General features: G+C 32.4%; 3 protein-coding genes across 5 annotated transcripts in view; 2 read left to right on the forward strand and 1 right to left on the reverse strand.

Annotated features, from left to right (window-relative positions):
• The window catches only part of LOC129907867 (tyrosine-protein kinase transmembrane receptor Ror), a 28,221-nt gene extending 24,816 nt beyond the window's left edge, over positions 1–3,405 (forward strand). Inside the window, exons 4-9 of the mRNA XM_055984287.1 lie at positions 178–831; positions 899–1,112; positions 1,174–1,369; positions 1,433–1,880; positions 1,936–2,068; positions 2,132–3,405. Coding sequence (XP_055840262.1) covers positions 178–831; positions 899–1,112; positions 1,174–1,369; positions 1,433–1,880; positions 1,936–2,068; positions 2,132–2,389 — 1,903 coding nt within the window. The 3' untranslated portion in view covers positions 2,390–3,405. The remainder of the gene's footprint in view (positions 1–177; positions 832–898; positions 1,113–1,173; positions 1,370–1,432; positions 1,881–1,935; positions 2,069–2,131) is intronic.
• Positions 1–17,979, reverse strand: part of LOC129907866 (calcineurin-binding protein cabin-1-like) — a 65,893-nt gene that overhangs the window by 40,817 nt on the left and 7,097 nt on the right. For all 3 annotated transcript variants that reach the window (XM_055984285.1, XM_055984286.1, XM_055984284.1), the window contains 10 exons: positions 17,637–17,927; positions 17,386–17,569; positions 17,174–17,330; positions 11,407–11,560; positions 11,087–11,339; positions 10,527–11,023; positions 10,298–10,471; positions 10,032–10,245; positions 9,737–9,968; positions 9,337–9,671 (listed from right to left, as the gene is read on the reverse strand). In XM_055984285.1, coding sequence (XP_055840260.1) covers positions 9,337–9,671; positions 9,737–9,968; positions 10,032–10,245; positions 10,298–10,471; positions 10,527–11,023; positions 11,087–11,339; positions 11,407–11,560; positions 17,174–17,330; positions 17,386–17,569; positions 17,637–17,927 — 2,491 coding nt within the window. The remainder of the gene's footprint in view (positions 1–9,336; positions 9,672–9,736; positions 9,969–10,031; positions 10,246–10,297; positions 10,472–10,526; positions 11,024–11,086; positions 11,340–11,406; positions 11,561–17,173; positions 17,331–17,385; positions 17,570–17,636; positions 17,928–17,979) is intronic.
• Positions 15,268–16,482, forward strand: LOC129907868 (uncharacterized). Its single transcript, XM_055984288.1, has 2 exons — positions 15,268–15,776; positions 15,857–16,482. Exons 1-2 carry the CDS (start codon positions 15,641–15,643, stop codon positions 16,375–16,377), a joined length of 657 nt encoding a protein of 218 aa, XP_055840263.1. The 5' UTR covers positions 15,268–15,640; the 3' UTR covers positions 16,378–16,482.

Below are 17,979 nucleotides of genomic sequence, written 5' to 3' on the forward strand. Positions count from 1 at the left end.
ATAAGGTTGTGCCTCGAGATATGTCAAAAGTGTGAAATTATAATTTAATCATGAAACAAAAATAAAATCATTGACTATACGAAATTATACTTCTTACACACTAAAATGCCATGACTCGAGTCAAACCCGTAAAATTGACATTCAACAACTTTTAACCAACATACATTTTTTTTATAGAGACATGAATCAAAACTGTAGAATATATGCACTGCCAAGTTTATGCTACAGTACACTGCCTATTTGCCGAACTCCAGAACGTACAAATCTTTTATACTTTTCAAATCGTGCCACACACAAGGAACGCAACAAATCATCGAAGAAAAATCATCATCAAATACATAATGAATCATCTATCGGAAATCATATAATCGATCGCAGACGGAAAAGATTTCTTGAGAAAAACACCAAAGAACGGAAATTATTTCTCAAGCGTAAATCGACAATAGCTTATGATGATATATTCACTGGCGAGATTTCAAGTCAATATCCACCGACACGTGAATCTGAAAATTTAAGACGTATTTGTCGAGATGAATGTGAATTGCTAGAGAATGAGTTATGTCAAAAGGAATATGCTATAGCAAAGAGACATCCAACTATTGGGCAGAAATTACCCTTGGAAGAGTGTCAGAGTTTGCCTCATGCCAGTGATTGTTCTTCTTTTGGAATTGCCATCGATGTCAATCCAGAAGAACATTGTTATTGGGGATATGGTTCAGAGTATCGAGGTACATTAGCTGTTTCAGCCTCGGGGAAACCATGTCTCCGATGGTCATGGTTGATGAAAGAAATATCCGATTACCCAGAACTTGCTGGACAAAATTACTGCAGGTGGGACGGAGTTGATTAAATAAATGTTACAAATCAAATATAACATATTTTTATATATACTTGTCAGAAATCCAGGAGTAACGGAAGAAAAACCATGGTGCTTCGTAGATGACAAGTCTTTTGAGAAAATAATTGAACATTGTAACATAAGAAAGTGTGCCGATGAGTTATGGTTTTACATTTATCTATCGATTGCAACAATTATTTGCATACTCTTATTGTATGCTGGTATAGTTTACTATAAAAAACACATGAATGATGGAATGACAAATATTCAAAATGTTAGTTTTAAAATATAGAAATGGAATTTCAGGTTCATATTTAAAAAATTTTTCTCTTTAGATCAACACTCCAAATGCAGATAAAAATATTTATGGAAACTCACAAATGAACTCATCACTAGAAATGGCTCGTTTATATGGTGGAAATGAAAATTCAAGTTTTGCTCAAAACCTCGATAGAAGTTCACTGCTTCGAGTGTCCCAGTATACATTGCAGGATGTCGAGTTTGTCGAAGAAATTGGAGAAGGAGCATTTGGTATATAAGAATCATTAAATATCATTTTGTCTAATTAACTTAATATTCTTTTTATATCACCAGGTAAAGTTTACAAGGGCCAACTAACTCAACCAACTGGTGAGAAAATTTTTGTTGCTGTTAAAGCTTTAAAAGAGAATGCTTCCCTCAAGACTCAACAAGACTTTCGTCGTGAAATCGAATTGATATCCGATTTGAAACATGACAATATCGTTTGCATTTTGGGTGTTGTTCTTAACAAAGAACCATTTTGCATGTTATTCGAATACATGTCTCAGGGTGATTTACATGAATTTCTAATCGCTAATTCACCAACAGAGAGCAAATGCTTGAGCCAATTGGAATTTTTACATATCGCTTTGCAAATTAGCGAAGGCATGGAATATTTATCCGGACATCATTATGTCCATAGAGATTTGGCAGCACGAAATTGTCTAGTCGGTGAAGATCTTACTGTGAAAATATCAGATTTTGGCTTATCACGAGATATTTACAGCTCAGATTATTATCGGTTAGTAAAAAATGACGGTTAAGTAAAGATCATTTTGTTAATGTTTTCATTTAAGGGTTCAATCAAAATCATTGTTACCTGTACGATGGATGCCATCGGAATCAATTTTGTATGGTAAATTTACAACGGAAAGTGATGTTTGGTCATTTGGAGTTGTTCTTTGGGAAATCTACAGTTATGGAATGCAGGTAAATTATTAATTTGAATTATTTTTTAACAAAAATTAAAATAACATTATCGTTTCTTTTTAGCCCTATTATGGTCATAGCAATCAAGAAGTTATCAATATGGTTCGATCTCGCCAATTACTTGCGTGTCCTGAAGCATGCCCAACAGCTGTTTACTCTCTTATGATTGAATGTTGGCATGAACAATCCGTACGGAGGCCATCGTTTTCTGAAATCAGTCATCGTTTAAAAGTATGGCATCAAGCACAGAAGAAATTGATATGTCCATCACAAATGACGCAGTCCTTCCATTCAAATAATTCAACGTTAGCAATGAATTAAGATTCTGTAGGGTCTAAGGTCTGTTAATTTTAAGTCACACTCATTAATAGAAATTATTGAAAAAAAAATTACCATAAACTCATATTTAATAAAAATATAAATAATTTTAAGTTTATTTTTTTTTTAATATTTAACGAAAAACTTCCAGTGAAAAAAATATATGTACAGAAATTGAAATCCAGTAACAAGTTATAGAAAAAAATATAAAAGGAAAGAAAAATTAAAACCCAATAGGTAATAAGCGCCTTCATGATCGAGACTAATCAAAATCAGATGTATTTAACGATAAAAGAATGGGTCTCACAGAAAAGTTCCAATTTTGCTTCTTTTTTTTATAAAAAATAAAAGGTTGTTTTGGAATATTTTCCCAATATTAACCATTAAAAGTAATTATTAAATGGAGCTGTACTTACATAATCAAACTGCTATCAAGAACATACAAACATGTTTGAAAAAAAAAAGAAATACTAAATGTAAAACATTGCTTAGCAACTTGCCTGTTGCTTCTCAAAACTTCGATTAAACGAATTTAGCTTAACTTAAGTTAAGAAAATTATTTCTAAAAACATCGATTTTAACACACAAAAGAGGAAGCGTTTTAAATACTTAATATAAGAGAACATATAAACCATTTTAAGAAAATCCATAATCAAGCTGGCTTTACCATTTCTGATTATCTTTTTTATACCAAATGAACTTAATGTGCAGGTAAAATATTTGCTCAGCAATGAATGCATTTTTGTAAAAAATATATATATATATTTTTACTTACAACAGACCTAAAAACTAAATAGATACCGTTTTATAATAATTTTACAAATAATCGATAAATTAAAAAAAAAAGAAATAATTTTAATAAAAAAAAAGGTTGACCAGGGGGCCAACAAAGTTTCCTATAAAATTTAATTTTGTATCATATCCCTCTCATTTTAATTGACGAAATAAATAAATCAAAATAAAACACACAACTATTTCTGGAGTGTTCAATTTAGTTTAAGGTCTCCAGTTACTGTAACTTAAGAACCTAATAAACATTAATTTAATAAAAATAAATTTAAATTAAATTAAAATATATTGTAAGAAAAAAAAACATACAAAATAAGTTTTTTTTACACTAAAAATAAAAAAGAAATATTTAAAAATTTGGTTTTTGTAATATGATAGAGGATAGAATAACCAAATGAATTTATTAATGTAAAAAAAAAATATATCATACAAAAATATATCAGTAAAAATCTTTTTAAATTTAAACTTATAAAACAAATGTTATAAAACAAAAAAAAAAATCTACAAAATGTAATAATTACTCAAAAGATTGTAACTCAAAATTAAGTTCAAAAATATTTCATTTAGGTTTTTGTTTGAATAGCTTTTTATTTAAATGACTGGTTGAAAAACAGAGGTAGGTTGAAATAAAATATATTTTACATGCAGTAACCCACTTTAACATAATCGAGGGAAAAAGAACTACGGCGAATCAAGCACAAAATTTGACTCACGGAAGAGTCAAAATGTTCCTACTGACACCTAACAAAAGCATATGTTCAGTGTCCCAACAACGACGTTAAAATTTTCTTGTGAGATTTCAGTGATAAAATAATAAAGAACAGGGTGAAGGAGGTAAAAACTATGCAGTTAAAACAATGCACTAAAAACATTTTAAAATTTTAGGCAAACAGAATCAATTGAAAATTTCGAAATCCAATTACCGTTTGATGTCCCTTAAATTGGTGACTAAAGGAAAGTTGTGGAATATTGTCACTGCATATGCATATGCTCCCCAAATGCATTTAAGCTGGATTTTCAAAACCTACTGAAAGACATTTCAAAGGAAGAGTTTTATTCGTGGCAGAAAAGAAGAAGTGCCCCCAAATTCAAGCAAAGAAAACTGAAAACCTGTATCGGAAGCTTGAAGAAATTTCTACACCCACTGCTGGTGCTATTCAAGGACTTCGTCATAACACGAATAAGGGCGCAATCATCTGCAAAATATCCTTAGGAGATTTGTTCGCCACAGTTTACTAGCAATGGGTCAACTACTTGTGAAAGACGACGAAATTCTTCACAGGTGACGACAGTACTGTAACGGACTTTTGAATGAATAATTTCCAAGGCTATACTTTCCAAAAGCTTCACCTAAATTAATCGAAATATTCGAAGTCACAGGCGAAGAAGTTAGTGAGGTGGTTAAATACTACAAAAAAAAATATGTTGGAGCAAACGACAACCCTCAGAGTTCTAGAAAAAGATGGATGATATCAGGCTCATGATTTTTGTCTCCAAGCTATTACGAGATACGCGAAGCTGTGACAACTGCCGTTCGATTAAGCTATCACACACCATGAAGATCTTTGAGTGAGTCTTGGGTAACCGACTACAAAAAATAATTAAGCTATCTGATGACAAGTGCGGGTTTGTCGCGAGTAAGTCAAGCAATCCAAAGTATCGGAATCTTTATGGAAAAACATCGTGATTCCTAGAAGGATTTGTATTTCATATTGTTTGATTTTGAGAAAGCATTCTATCTGGTGAAATCTGAAATGATTATGAAAGTGGACTAAGTCAATTTTTGCATTGGTTAAAGAAAAACTTACTTAATAATTTTCTTGTAACGATTTAATTTTATTTCTTTTTTGAAATCACTAAAGTAGCAATAAAGAAATTTATTTCCTGCAATTTCGCTTTCAAATAAACTTTACCGCTTAACCCTTTGTTCCCGGAGTAACTTTTTTTTTAATTTTTTTCACGAAAAATTACAAAAAGAAAAGAAAGAAAAAGTTTTTATATTTTCTAATTACACACCAAAACGAAAAAATAATGATTGAACTAGTAATTCCATTGTATAAGGAATGTTTTGAGCTGAGAGTTCAAAAGTTGAAGTCCATTTTTAAGTAAAAATACTAAAAGATAAAAATGCGCGTACAAACAAATGTGTTTTACCAAAAAGTCTTATTAAACTAGTATTAAGATTGGAAAAGCAAATTTTCTGATGAAAAACATGTTTACATTAGGGCGTTCGTTATTTAGGTTTTTTTCGAGAATCAAGTTCCTAAGTGGAAAAACTGTTTCTAAATAATAAAAAAATCCTCTAGTTTTTTCACATTTTTATTTTGATACTAGATGGCGCCCCAAGAGGGTTAAAGTTTTTTAACATTTGAAATAGGTATGGTATAGGTATTTTTTTATATAAAGACTTCAATTCAAAATTTTTTGATGAGGTCCTTGTCTACGTTAAACAACGTTTTCAAAAAGGTATAGATCATTTTCCTAGGACCAGGGGTTTAGTCAGGGCATGCATGGCTTTGTTGGATTTTATTTTATTTTTCATGCTACTAATATGCTTGTTTAAATAAAACATAAAACATAAAACATTTTGATTGCAGTCTATATCTAAAAAAATACCTATACCATACCTTTTTCAAATGTTAAAAAACTTCAACCCTCTTGGGGCGCCATCTAGTGTCAAAATAAAAATCTGAAAAAATTAGAGGATTTTTTTTTATTATTTAGAAACAGTTTTTCCACTTAGGAACTTGAATCAAAAATAACGAACGCCCTAGTTTACATATTCCATAGATTGAAGAACCATTATAATCACTCTCTTTCAGTGTTACCGTTATTTAATTTTATAGCTCTAAGGTTAAGGGTACTTGAAAAATTGAGAAAACCCTCACAAATCCTGCATTTTTAAACTAAATATTAACTTTTATATAGATATTAAATTTTTTGTTGGTCGTACTAGTCATGATGCAATAGCTCATGCAATAATTTTTAAATTTTGGTCATTGCAATAAAAAATAAAAAATAATTAATAGGTGGTTTCATGGTGAAACCACTAGGAAGCAAAGGGTTAAATAATAATTATTTATATTCTAGATTTGATCGTTTTTTTAGGAGTGACATAGTCCACTTTCATAATTCAGGGTACAATTGACAATATATCATCAGAAATTCCACCGCCAATGCGATATTTGATTTGTTTTTGAGTGATTTTCAGCAACAGTGACTTTTAATAAGAAAATAGAAAGAATAAAATTATACAGGGCACTAGTCTAATAAGGACTGCTGTAGGATAAATATTATGCGTTACCCTCAAACCTTTGATCGATCCATATCTCATCGATAGCTCATCCTCTGAATATGAATTTAACAGTTAATTATGGTTATATTATGATGATATGTATTATAATTAATCAGCAAAGTTGTAAAAATGAATAAAAAAATCATTCAATAATTTGGCAAGAATTTAATTACTGGCAAGTGTCATCGAGAGAGGACTTCTGACCTTAATCATCAAAATTATTGCAGTACAGCATTATGAACAACGTATCGAGAGTAATGCAACAGAGAGAGGTGGAGAAGTGTTTCTTCTAAGGCACTTCTCCTTGGATATATGCGGCAATGGAAGAATTTCCTAGATGCACTAACGACGAACTATTAGTAAACGACGTAAATGGGCTAGTTCGACATGTTGTATAAATACAGGTGGAGCGACTATAATCGATTTCTACCCGGAAAATTTTTATTACATTCTAAGGCGACCGCGCAGTAGAGAAAGACCCCGTCTTAGAGCTCCGGTAAACAGCAACGTATGACGAAAAATATAAATACATACATGGCATTTGATAAAGTTATTAACGAAATAATATAGTAAAATTGAATTATGTATATATAACCAGATATACGGGAATATCAGACAAAATGTCGAAATTGATTTCAACACCAGAGAAGAGAATATGGAAGTGTAAGAAATCTCCAAAAGCATTTTCATGGTTTTTTTAACTACTCAAAAAAAGGGCACGATTGTTCCCATTAGACCAGGCAATAGAGGGTTAAAGTTGTTCGAAGGAGACTTCTTTAAAGCTCTCATTTTATTTTTTTCGCAACCTTTAACAATTCTTTTATATATATATAGGTTAGGTAGATATGGCTCTCTGGAAAACAACTGCCAGACTAAGACCACTTATTGATCCTTGCAAGGAATTTCTACACTAATTGAACCAGGTTGAAGATGTCTGTGTTGATTAGATCAACTGCAAGGTCAGCTTCCCGTCGAGATCAGACTGGGAAGAAGGCATTGTGACGAGGGGCTTCGACACCTGCATTTTCACTGATAGCTCAAAAATGGATTGTGGGGTCGGTGCGGGTGTCTACTATGAATCTTTCAATATCTCAAAATCCTTTCGACTACCAAACTTTGCCAGTGTATTCCAAGCGGAACTGCTGGCAATTAAAGAAGCTTGCCAATTACTTAGCCTATATCCAAATCAAAACCAAAGCATAGCTATGCTAACAGATAGTCAGGCAGCTATAAAAGCAATCAGCCCTATGATGGTAGCCGATCGGAAGAGATTTGTATCCGATTTGTACGATTTTTTCAGTTTTCATATGATTTTAACACTTCCGACTGTAAAATCGGACAGATTTACGAAAAAAATCTTAGGTGCGTTGAAAATTCAAAATACATGCGATGCTATGCAGTGAACTGTCAAAATATTTGCGACGGGTAGTGCTTTGTGCTTTTTTTTCTTTCCGATTCCTTCCGATAGAAAATCAAACGTGAAATACTATCCGAAAAATATAAAAACCAAAAAAATTGGAATAATAAACAAATAAATTGTTCAAAAACACACAAATGAGTGCACAAAACAGTAATGAGCAAGTAATTTCTATTATTGTATGTTTTTGTGTTTCTAGTGTTTTGTTAAATGTTATTTTCACGATAAAAAAAATATTTTTGCAAACTGGTAGATGTCAAGTGAGTGCGTTGTTTGAAGTCAATTTTTCTCCTCAAATTCGGGTACCGTGAATACAAAAATCTTCCGATCGGAACTTTTCTCCGATCGGATATTTTTCCGATCGGCTACCATCATAGGGCTGAATTGCTTCGGTCACGACATCCTCCAAATTAGTTCAGCAGTGCAGAGAGGAACTCTCATTGCTGAGTGGAAGCGTCACAATTACTCTCATCTGGATCCCAGGGCACAGTGGTTTTGAAGGCAATGAAAAGGCTGATGAACTGGCCAGGCAAGGATCGGCCCTTCATGAGTCACTAGCAGAAATAGTTAACATTCCCATGGGAGTCATGAAGGGCGATATCTTCTTAAATTACTTAACAAAAGCTAACAATAGGTGGCACAACTTGACTAGCTGCGTCACATCCAGAAAAATCTGGCCCACCTATTATAAATCTAAAACATATGATCTCATTCCTCAATGCAACGAAGTGGTTTTAGGCCAGCCTAAACACTCGTTTGTATTGAAATCACATTATTTCAATTAACCCATTTATAACTCATAGGTTTCACAAGTTTTGGTATCAAAACGGCGCTTTCGGCGCTTTTTAATTCGAACTTTTTATAAGAACGGAAGGACGATGTAGTTCAACTTCTTTTCAACAATTGTCATCAAGCTATTTTAGATTAGTTGTTGGGCCAACATCGATTTACAATGCCCTAACATCTATTAACACTATTGAAAGGTGCATTACGGGTTTAATTATGACTCGCAAACAGAAAAATTCGACTCAAATCGAACGTTGTATCAAAGAGCAAATGCCGGAATACGAAATACAACATCCACTTTAAAATCTTGTCCAAAAGCAAAAGCCCAATATCATTTTCCAGGAACCGTTTAACGAAGACATGGCCGTTTCCACGTACCCTATTGTTTCTGCGTTTCGAGAACCATAAGAGGCTCCTACAACTCCGATGCACATAAATGTATTTATCACTGAATTTACCACAGCTCAATGCAGTTTTCATATCAATACGGTGCACATATGGGGTTTTCCGAAAAATAATATTATTCTGAGCACCTGACAATGTACTGTACATACATACATACATACATGCTAATAGGTTCACCGAGCTTAGTTGATTGGTAGAAAAATTTGAACACTTTGTTCAAAGTTTCAATAGTTTCAGATAAACATAAATATCAATTACCTGTGAGGCTCGGCGGGAAGGACTTGTTCCTTTGCTTGTAGCCGCTGTAACGTTTCCCGTATTAACGCTGTCTGTACTTTCCGCTACATCTATTTTTTGCTTAAGCAAAGATTCCGGTTCTTTTTGAGGTTCTACAATAATCGGAATAGCTACAGGAGCTGGCGAAGCAACTGCAGCAGATGGGGCAACACTTTCACTGACTTCCGTTAATACTGGTTGATTTAAAGTTTGCACAACTGCTGCAGCCGCTGCTGCTTCACCCAATTTTGCCTGTTTAATGGCATTACTTTCAACTTTATCCGCAATTTTGCGTTTAAATGCATTTAAACTGTTATCTTAAAAAAAAATTATGTAAAAAGTAAAACGACAATTTATTTTTATTTTATGTAAAATGACTTACCATCAATTTTTGCTTTGTTAAAAGCAAATGGACTATTTGCTAAATTATTCAGAATCTGATTGAATAGATCGCCAACTTCACGTGAGATCTCTTTATCATGCTCAAGAAATTTAATTATTGCTGCATTAGTCCTATAAAACATTTCGAGCGCCTCCACGGATAGTGTTGTTGGATTACTGTGGTTAATTTTAATTGGATACGTTGCATTGTTTTCATAGAGATAATTTGCAGCCTAAAATGAAAAATTTGGGTATGCAAATAACAGAGAATCAATTAAACGCACAATTATACTTACTGTTAAATAATGATTCATATAGGCCGAGGGTTGTTCCTTTCGTTTCTCTCCGATTTTGCCTAGCATATACTGATTTAACCACTTCTCATCATGCGATTCATTGTCATCGTCATTTTCTTCTTCATTTTGATTTTGCAACATAGCATCACCTTTCGAAAAGCAGTCGTTGGCGATTTTAAGAAAATTATCCTTACGATCTTCCACAGAAGTGAATCTAAAAACAACATTATGAATACGGTTCTGTCAAATGTTTGTTATACTCTTACTGTTCCAAAGAAAGAGTATCTGATGAATGCTTCAAATCTCTAGAACAAAATGAATGCAACGTATACGCAAATGAACCATATTCAATCCAGACAAGTACTTGTTCATGATTCAATTTTGTGCACTGTTTGAAGCAGCGTATGGTATCTTCACACTCGTTCATAAAAGTTGGAATACTAAAACAAAAAATATTAAAATGGGTTGGCCTAGTCAAAATGTTATAACACTAACTCAATTGTCAAAAATCCATTTAGTTTTGTTTCAATTTTGCTAGCTTTGGACAAAGCCATTCCAGCCCATGAATCGAACCGATCTGGATGACAAGCTAGATCCAATGGGTAATACTTTAGGGTTTTCGAAAAGTCCCTACTCTTAAAGTAATAATCTGCCAACAGGTAATATATACACGATATTCTATACGGCAGAAGGACACAATTATCTGGCAGTAAATCCCTTGCACCTGATATAAAATCGTTAATATTCGAAATTACTGAAGTGGGATCCATTTCTTTAGGAATTAGTGGAACAATCTTAAGCAACAACTGCTCCATGTCAGCTGAAATCGATTCGAGTTTATATGAATTGAATTCTGGCAAGTTTTCTGGTCGGTAGAGGTCGAAAACTTGAATTGCTCTTTGCCATGTCAGTTCCACTGAAGTTGCTTCGTGTTCTTCAATGTGGCGTGATCGAGCTTTTTTCGGTGGATAACCATATAGGCAGTACGTTGTCTTAAGAAGAACAAAAAGCAATTATTATAAACTAAACTTGCAATCAAAAAATAACCAATTAACCTGTTCCATATATTCCATGACAATATCACGACAAGAATCATAAAGAGGAGCTCTTAAATTGGGTGTAATCATTTCGATGGTATATAAAAGCAATTGGCCGCTATCACGAGTACACCATTGTCGTTTTCCTAAAAACTCATGGGCAGTAAATAGTGTCAAAAAGGAATGAGGTAGTAAATCTTCGATTTCTTCGGTTTCCATTGTGAAATCAAGTGGACGAGTTTTAATAACAATAGGACTGTTATTTTCTTCTCTGCAATTACAAAAAACAAAGAAAAAATAATTTAAATAATAATACTGTTGAATTGAACTGAGCATACCTTAATAAAACTTGATGTAAGACTATCCAAGGCCGCTTTATTTCCAAAGGATGTTGTAGATTGTTATTTTTATCAAATGGAGCATCTAACTGATATGCCAGAAGTTTAATAACATTTTGCACCAAACGCGGTAAGAACTTTTCAAGACAATCCACTAAAAGAAAACAAAACAAAAACAAAGAACATTAATATTAATATTTAATAACTAACAAACATACTTTGGTTTGCAATAATTCTGATTATAGTTTTTTACATGATCTACTTTATAAATGTATTCGATGGTCCAGCAAACAAAACATGGCAAAAAAGGGATGTTTTAGACTGAATTCCTAAAGTCTTCATTAAAGTTTAATAAAATATTAGGTTTACATTTCGCTCTGTATACTGTTTTGTATCAACTATCTATAAATAAACGTTATTTATAACCAAAGCTATTTTAGCATTTATTCTATTTTTGCTATTATATGATTACTTTATCTGCGTTCCTGACGAATGCAAAACGTTGAAGTTATAATGAACCTTTCCATATTATTAGGCTCAAGCGAAAAAAATATTTTGGTTTACGAGTTTGTTGTACAATTTTTAAAGATTTTTATCGAAGATATGGATTGACTTAAAAAAGTAAGAAAAATCATACATTTCAATAAACAATAACGAACTGGGTTGTGGTCGAAATTCTGTATGTGCCAAAATTCGGATTCCAAAATTCTGTATTTTAAAATGTTGTAAATTCAAAATTCTGTATTTTAAAATTCTATAAGTTCAAAATTCTGTATTCTAAAATTTTGTAAATACAAAATTCTGGATTTCAAAATTCTGTATTCCAAAATTCTGTAAATGATAAAAGAAATATTTTTTTAATGAAAAAAAGTGCGCACAATTTTTCTTTTATCATTTACAGAATTTTGGAGAACAGATTTTTGGTATTTTCTTTGAAGAAATTGTTGAAGTAAAGTACCTCTCCAATAATTGGCATTTGACTTACAGCTATTGGATTGAATTTGAATTACATACCTTGAATACCAAATTACTAGTAATATTTAGCCAAGAATCTTCATACATATTTTTTTGTTTTTTTTTTTTTTTGTTATTTTTTAATTGTTTTTGTTTTTTTTGCAAGGTCTGAAACGAAACTTAAATATTTATGTAGAACATAATCTCTTATTCTCTAATTTTTCCACTACGTAAACTGTCACATGAGGTTTTATGTAGAACATAAATCCTTAAGTTTCGTTTTACCAAACGGCTCTTATACACTGTTATACTTAATTTGTTAATTGAATACAAATTGTTTAACAGGAAAGACAAAAAGGTATAGGTTTGGAATATACAGAATTCCAAAAAGCAGAATAATGGATTTCCAGAATTTTGAAAACAGAATTTTGGATTTGCAGAATTTTGAAATACAGAAGAATAGAAAAGTAGAATAATGGAATACAGAATTATGTTCATACAGAATTTTTTATTGAAATACAGAACTTTGGTCATACAGAATTTAGGAATACAGAATAACGACCCGTTCCCTAACGAACGGGTTTGTATCATAAAGTTTATTCCTCGATGAAAAAATTCAAGTATAGGACCGCTCTGGTTATTATCCGGGGGTGAATTCCACAGGGAGCTTCTCCCCTATTGTACGGTTTTTTTTATATACATATCTACATGTCGAAGTTTCCCAGGGTTAGTCTTTTTTCTTTCAAAATTTTTACTTGCAATATAGGGCAAGTTTAGGATTCGTAAAAAAATCGATATAACAATTAAAATGACATTACGATAGTGGAGAATGCCAAAAAAGTAGGTCTCGCAGTTCTGTACAGCCTAAGCTTGGGGCAATCAAACATAGTATTTTACAGTTTTGGACAATTCTCTAGAAAGGAAATACACTCCTGCTCAAATTTAAGGCACATCATATTTATTTTAGAAAAAAGTCCTACTTTTATTTATCTCACAGTATCGTGGTTATTTTCTCAAATAAGACAGGAGTTAACTTAAATTGAAGGTATGGAATAAAAAGTTTGTGGGGAAGATTTGGAGAGGTATGCTGAAGTCTATCTGTCAACCCGGGAACCTTTTAGAGATGAGTCATAAATTTTCATGGAGTAAACTCAGCTTTACAACACCTACGGAGTTAGTGAGGTCTCCTAGACCTACTTTAAGTACCCAAAGATACTTGACTGATATCCTCACACAGCATGCGGTTCCAATCACCCCTAGATTTGGTCCACAGTTCAGTCTGATGCACGATAATGCATGTTAGAGTGGTTTGAGAATATCTTCAAGATTAAAATATGCCACCTTTGAATTGGCCACACAGATATCCGGGTTTAAATTCAACAGAACATGTCTAGGAGATGTTGAAAAAAATGCATTTGCGGCCGAAATCCACCTCCAAGCATTCTTGATCAACAGAAAACTGCAGTGAAAGAAAAGTTACAACAAAACCTTCAAAATTTAATTCATGGAATGAATAGACGACTCCAAATTATCATATGCGCTAGAGGAGACAATACCAAGTATTGAATAAAATTATTGGAAAGAACTGTCACGCGCTTCCATTTTTAAAATTTTTTTTTCTTAAAAAACAAAAATTATTTTAATATCAGTTTTCAGACCTTGAATTGCTAAATTTGGTTCATCTTTTTTTTGGTTGATAATACTGTTGCAGTTTAGCATTTTTCTGACTTGGTAAACAATTAGCAAAACACAAAAAAATACAACAAATAATTTTAAAGCCATTGTAAATGAGATGCAGGGGTATAACTAAAGATGAAAAAAGTGTGCGTTAATTTTGAGCAGGAGTTTAGAATTTTGTTTAAGACCAAAACTAACTCGTACTCGTTATAGAACAAAAAAAAAAAAACGGTTCTAACGGTTTTGATTCAAAATTTTGTGTGTAATTAAGGAAATAAAACGGCACATTTAAAAAAATAAATATTTTTTGGACCGTTATTCCAGGTACCTGCCAAAGAACTTTTTTTTTATTTTTGAGTTTCACAAAACCGATCTAGTCGATGTCAAAGTCCCCTAAAGTACCCTTTCAAAGATGAACGCAACTGTAGAATCCTTGTCCGTTTCTATACAAAACTTACTTCTTTAATTTTTTAAAAAAGTCAAAAATAATTTTTTATTTTTATTTTTAAAGTTTTAATATGAGGGGTACTTTAAAAAAATTTTGGTTCAAATCGAATACATTTTCAGTCACTGTGATAAAGAGCAAAGGATTCGAGACGCTACTTTGACTTTGACATCGACTAGATCGGTTTTGTGAAATTCAAAAATAAAAAAAAGTTCTTTGGCAGGTACCTGAAATAACGGTCCAAAAAATATTTATTTTTTTAAATGTGCCGTTTTATTTCCTTAATTACACGCAAAATTTTGAATCAAAACCGTTAGAACCGTTTTTTTTTTTTCTTTTGTTCTATAACGAGTACGAGTTAGTTTTGGTCTTAAACAAAATTCTATTTCCTTTCTTGGACTTTACCCACCAGGGTAGCGTCTCGAATCCTTTGCTCTTTATCACAGTGACTGAAAATGTATTCGATTTGAACCAAAATTTTTTTAAAGTACCCCTCATATTAAAACTTTAAAAATAAAAATAAAAAATTATTTTTGACTTTTTTAAAAAATTAAAGAAGTAAGTTTTGTATAGAAACGGACAAGGATTCTACAGTTGCGTTCATCTTAACTACATTTTGCAGAGGATCTTATGCTTGAAAAACATTTAATGCGTACCTACTTATGAAAAGAAAAATGTTTGAGTGCATGATACAATAATTTTAATAAAATAAAAAAAAAATTGATTCTTTAAACACTTTTCAAATGAAGAACAAATTTTCGTCGACAAGAAATACATATCACGAACACAGTGACAAAAAAAAATCAATTATTATTTGTATTGTTTAGAAATCTCTATTTACCAATGAAAAACCCACAAGTTTAACACTTCCCCCTCTTCGTAAGGAGAAATGTTAAACAAACGACACATCAACAATTAATTTTGTGCCAAAGCACACTGTTTCCAGCTTGAACCAATCACAATCAGTAAACAAAACTTAATACCTCCTCCAAAATCGAACGTTTTCTTTCAAGTTAGCCCAATGGAACGTATTAGGTACCACAGACAATTCAAAATGAAAAGAGAATGGAACATTTTTTGTGAGTCATAACTAGCCTGATATTTAGCAATAATTCATTCATTCATCTGTTAGCTGTTGGAGAAAATACATTGTGAAAAATGAACAAAGAGGAGCTAAAAGAAAAAGTTTTGAAATTTCTCGAAGAATTCGAAGAAAGTATTTCAAGCTTAACGGAAAACAGGCAAAGCATAAAAAGAATTCAAATGCTAGAGAGCATGTACGTCGGCAGACTCGGTAAGGATAAAAGAAGTTATTAATTCCTCTTGTTTCTTTTTAAATTATTATTAGATATATATTATTTTTTTTTTTTGTAGCAAACGAGAAACAGAAATCTAAGACTTTAAGCAACGCTGAGCCTAAAAACAATTCCTGTGTTACTCAAATGGCTGTACCAGAATACAATTTTCCCACGCCATTTAAAGTGCCACAGCCAGCTGTATTAAGACGCAAATGCAAAAATTGTTATGTTACTCAAATGGGTATGCCAGAATACAATTTTCCAACGGCATCTAGAGTGCCACAGCCAGCTGAATTAAGACGCAAATCGACAAATTCGTGTGTTACCCAAATGGCTATGCCAGCATTTGAAGTACCACAGCCAGCTGAATGGAAAAATGCTGGTGTTACCCAAATGGCAATGCCAGAAAATAATTTTCCTCCAGCATTTGAAGTACCACAGCCAGAATATTTTATTATGTGTACACCAAACGAAGAAAATAATTCTATGACGTTAAGCACCGCTGAGCTTCAAGATATTTCCGGTGTACCTCAAACGGCTACTTCAGAATATACTTCGTCTACGGCACCAAAAGTATCACCGAAAAATGAATTCTAAGACGTTAAGCAGTGCTGAGCTTCAAGATATTGTGTGTCTTAAATGACAAAGAAATGCAAAACAATGATTGAAGTATTAAAATAAAATTATTTTTTTTGCAAATAATTGTGAATTTTTAAACATTTTTCATGTCGCCAGATTTTTGTTTCTTTTTCTATCCATGTTTTTTCTCCTTGAGTTTGCCTTCTCCAATTATGTTGGAAATTGTATAGCTTTTTGTATTTCTTGCGCTTTGATCGATATTTCTCTACGAAAATGCAAAGAGAAAGAGGTATCGAAGAATAGTATCAAAAACTTTAAGCGGCGCGAAGCCTAAAGAAACTTCCAGCTTGTCACCCACGTAAAAAAAACGCAAAAAAACACAAAAAATCCGACAAATGATTGCAGGATTGAAATAAAGAATACTTAATTCCGCAAATATATGTGAATTTGGTTCGGCTTTTCTTTTTTACCCCAGTAAAATGTCTGGCTGAATCTACTTTTCAGTAGAATAGTTATCTTAATATTGTATTTCCACTTATGGCTTTGTTTGAAAACGGGATGGAAGACGGAAAGAAATAGGAGAAAGGCAAGAGTCAGGTTAGAGAATGAGGTGAGGCGAGAAGATGAGAGAGTGTGCAGAGTATGTGAGGGCTAAGAAGAGACGTGGGAACATACAACAGAAAGATGCAGGTCAAGCGGGGTACGACACAACGATATCAGTTCACCAAATCTGTTGCGCACTTTTCCATTTCACTAGAATTTGTTTGCCTTTACGATTAAAGAGGTTAATTTGATTAGGAAAAAAAATACTCACGTATTTGATATCCTTCATTTAGTATTAGAGCTTCTAAGTACGTAAATACATAGTTAATATTTTCGGCCCATTTTTTCTGTCTATAAGTTTCTCCTGGTTCTGCAATATACTTCGATACTCCGTACTGCATACATCTCTCTGCCCACATAAGACATTCCTTAAAATACTCAAATTAAATAATAAATTCATAAATACAAAGACATTGTACACACTTCAAAGTCGCCAGTTTGCCAAATCGACTCCAACAGAACTTCAAATTGAGTTTGTAGATCTCTGACCCAAGCTTCACTATCTTTTACTTCCTTGCTACTTATAAGGCTATCTTTAAGGATCACTATCAGCTCCTTCCAACGTTTTTGTTCATACAAATCTCTAACTTTGTTTAATCCAATTTTTCTAAAAGACAAAAAAATGTTTTCTTATGCATGAAACTTTAATTTGGTTTTATTTAATTTAAACTAACCTCTGTGTTTCAGTTCTGGTTATCTTAACAGTTTCGCTATCAAGATAATTCGATTCGTTCATATTCGGGAATTCTAAGAAAAATTCATCACACTGTTCGCCGATCAATTCTTCCAAATGCTGTAAACTTTCAACACATTGAGTCAAACGATTTTCATATTTTGCCCAGCAATATTCCATGTGTATTAAACGAATAATATTACGTTCATAGAGATCATCAGAAATAACAAATGCACATCCAGAATTGAAGCTTAGATGTGTGAATAACCTTTGCCACAAAGAACTTATTTCGCTAACATTTAAAAATAAGATTTAAATAAAGTTACACAACAAATTGCATAATA

The sequence above is a fragment of the Episyrphus balteatus genome, chromosome 1 (assembly GCF_945859705.1).
Source record: "Episyrphus balteatus chromosome 1, idEpiBalt1.1, whole genome shotgun sequence".
Lineage (NCBI taxonomy): Eukaryota > Metazoa > Arthropoda > Insecta > Diptera > Syrphidae > Episyrphus > Episyrphus balteatus.

Bases quoted from the DNA above. Each gene is read 5' to 3' on its own strand.
- LOC129907868 (XM_055984288.1), top strand. From the start codon at position 15,641: ATGAACAAAGAGGAGCTAAAAGAAAAAGTTTTGAAATTTCTCGAAGAA. The intron at 15,777-15,856 runs GTAAGGATAAAA...TTTTTTTTGTAG, and splicing joins CATGTACGTCGGCAGACTCG to CAAACGAGAAACAGAAATCT.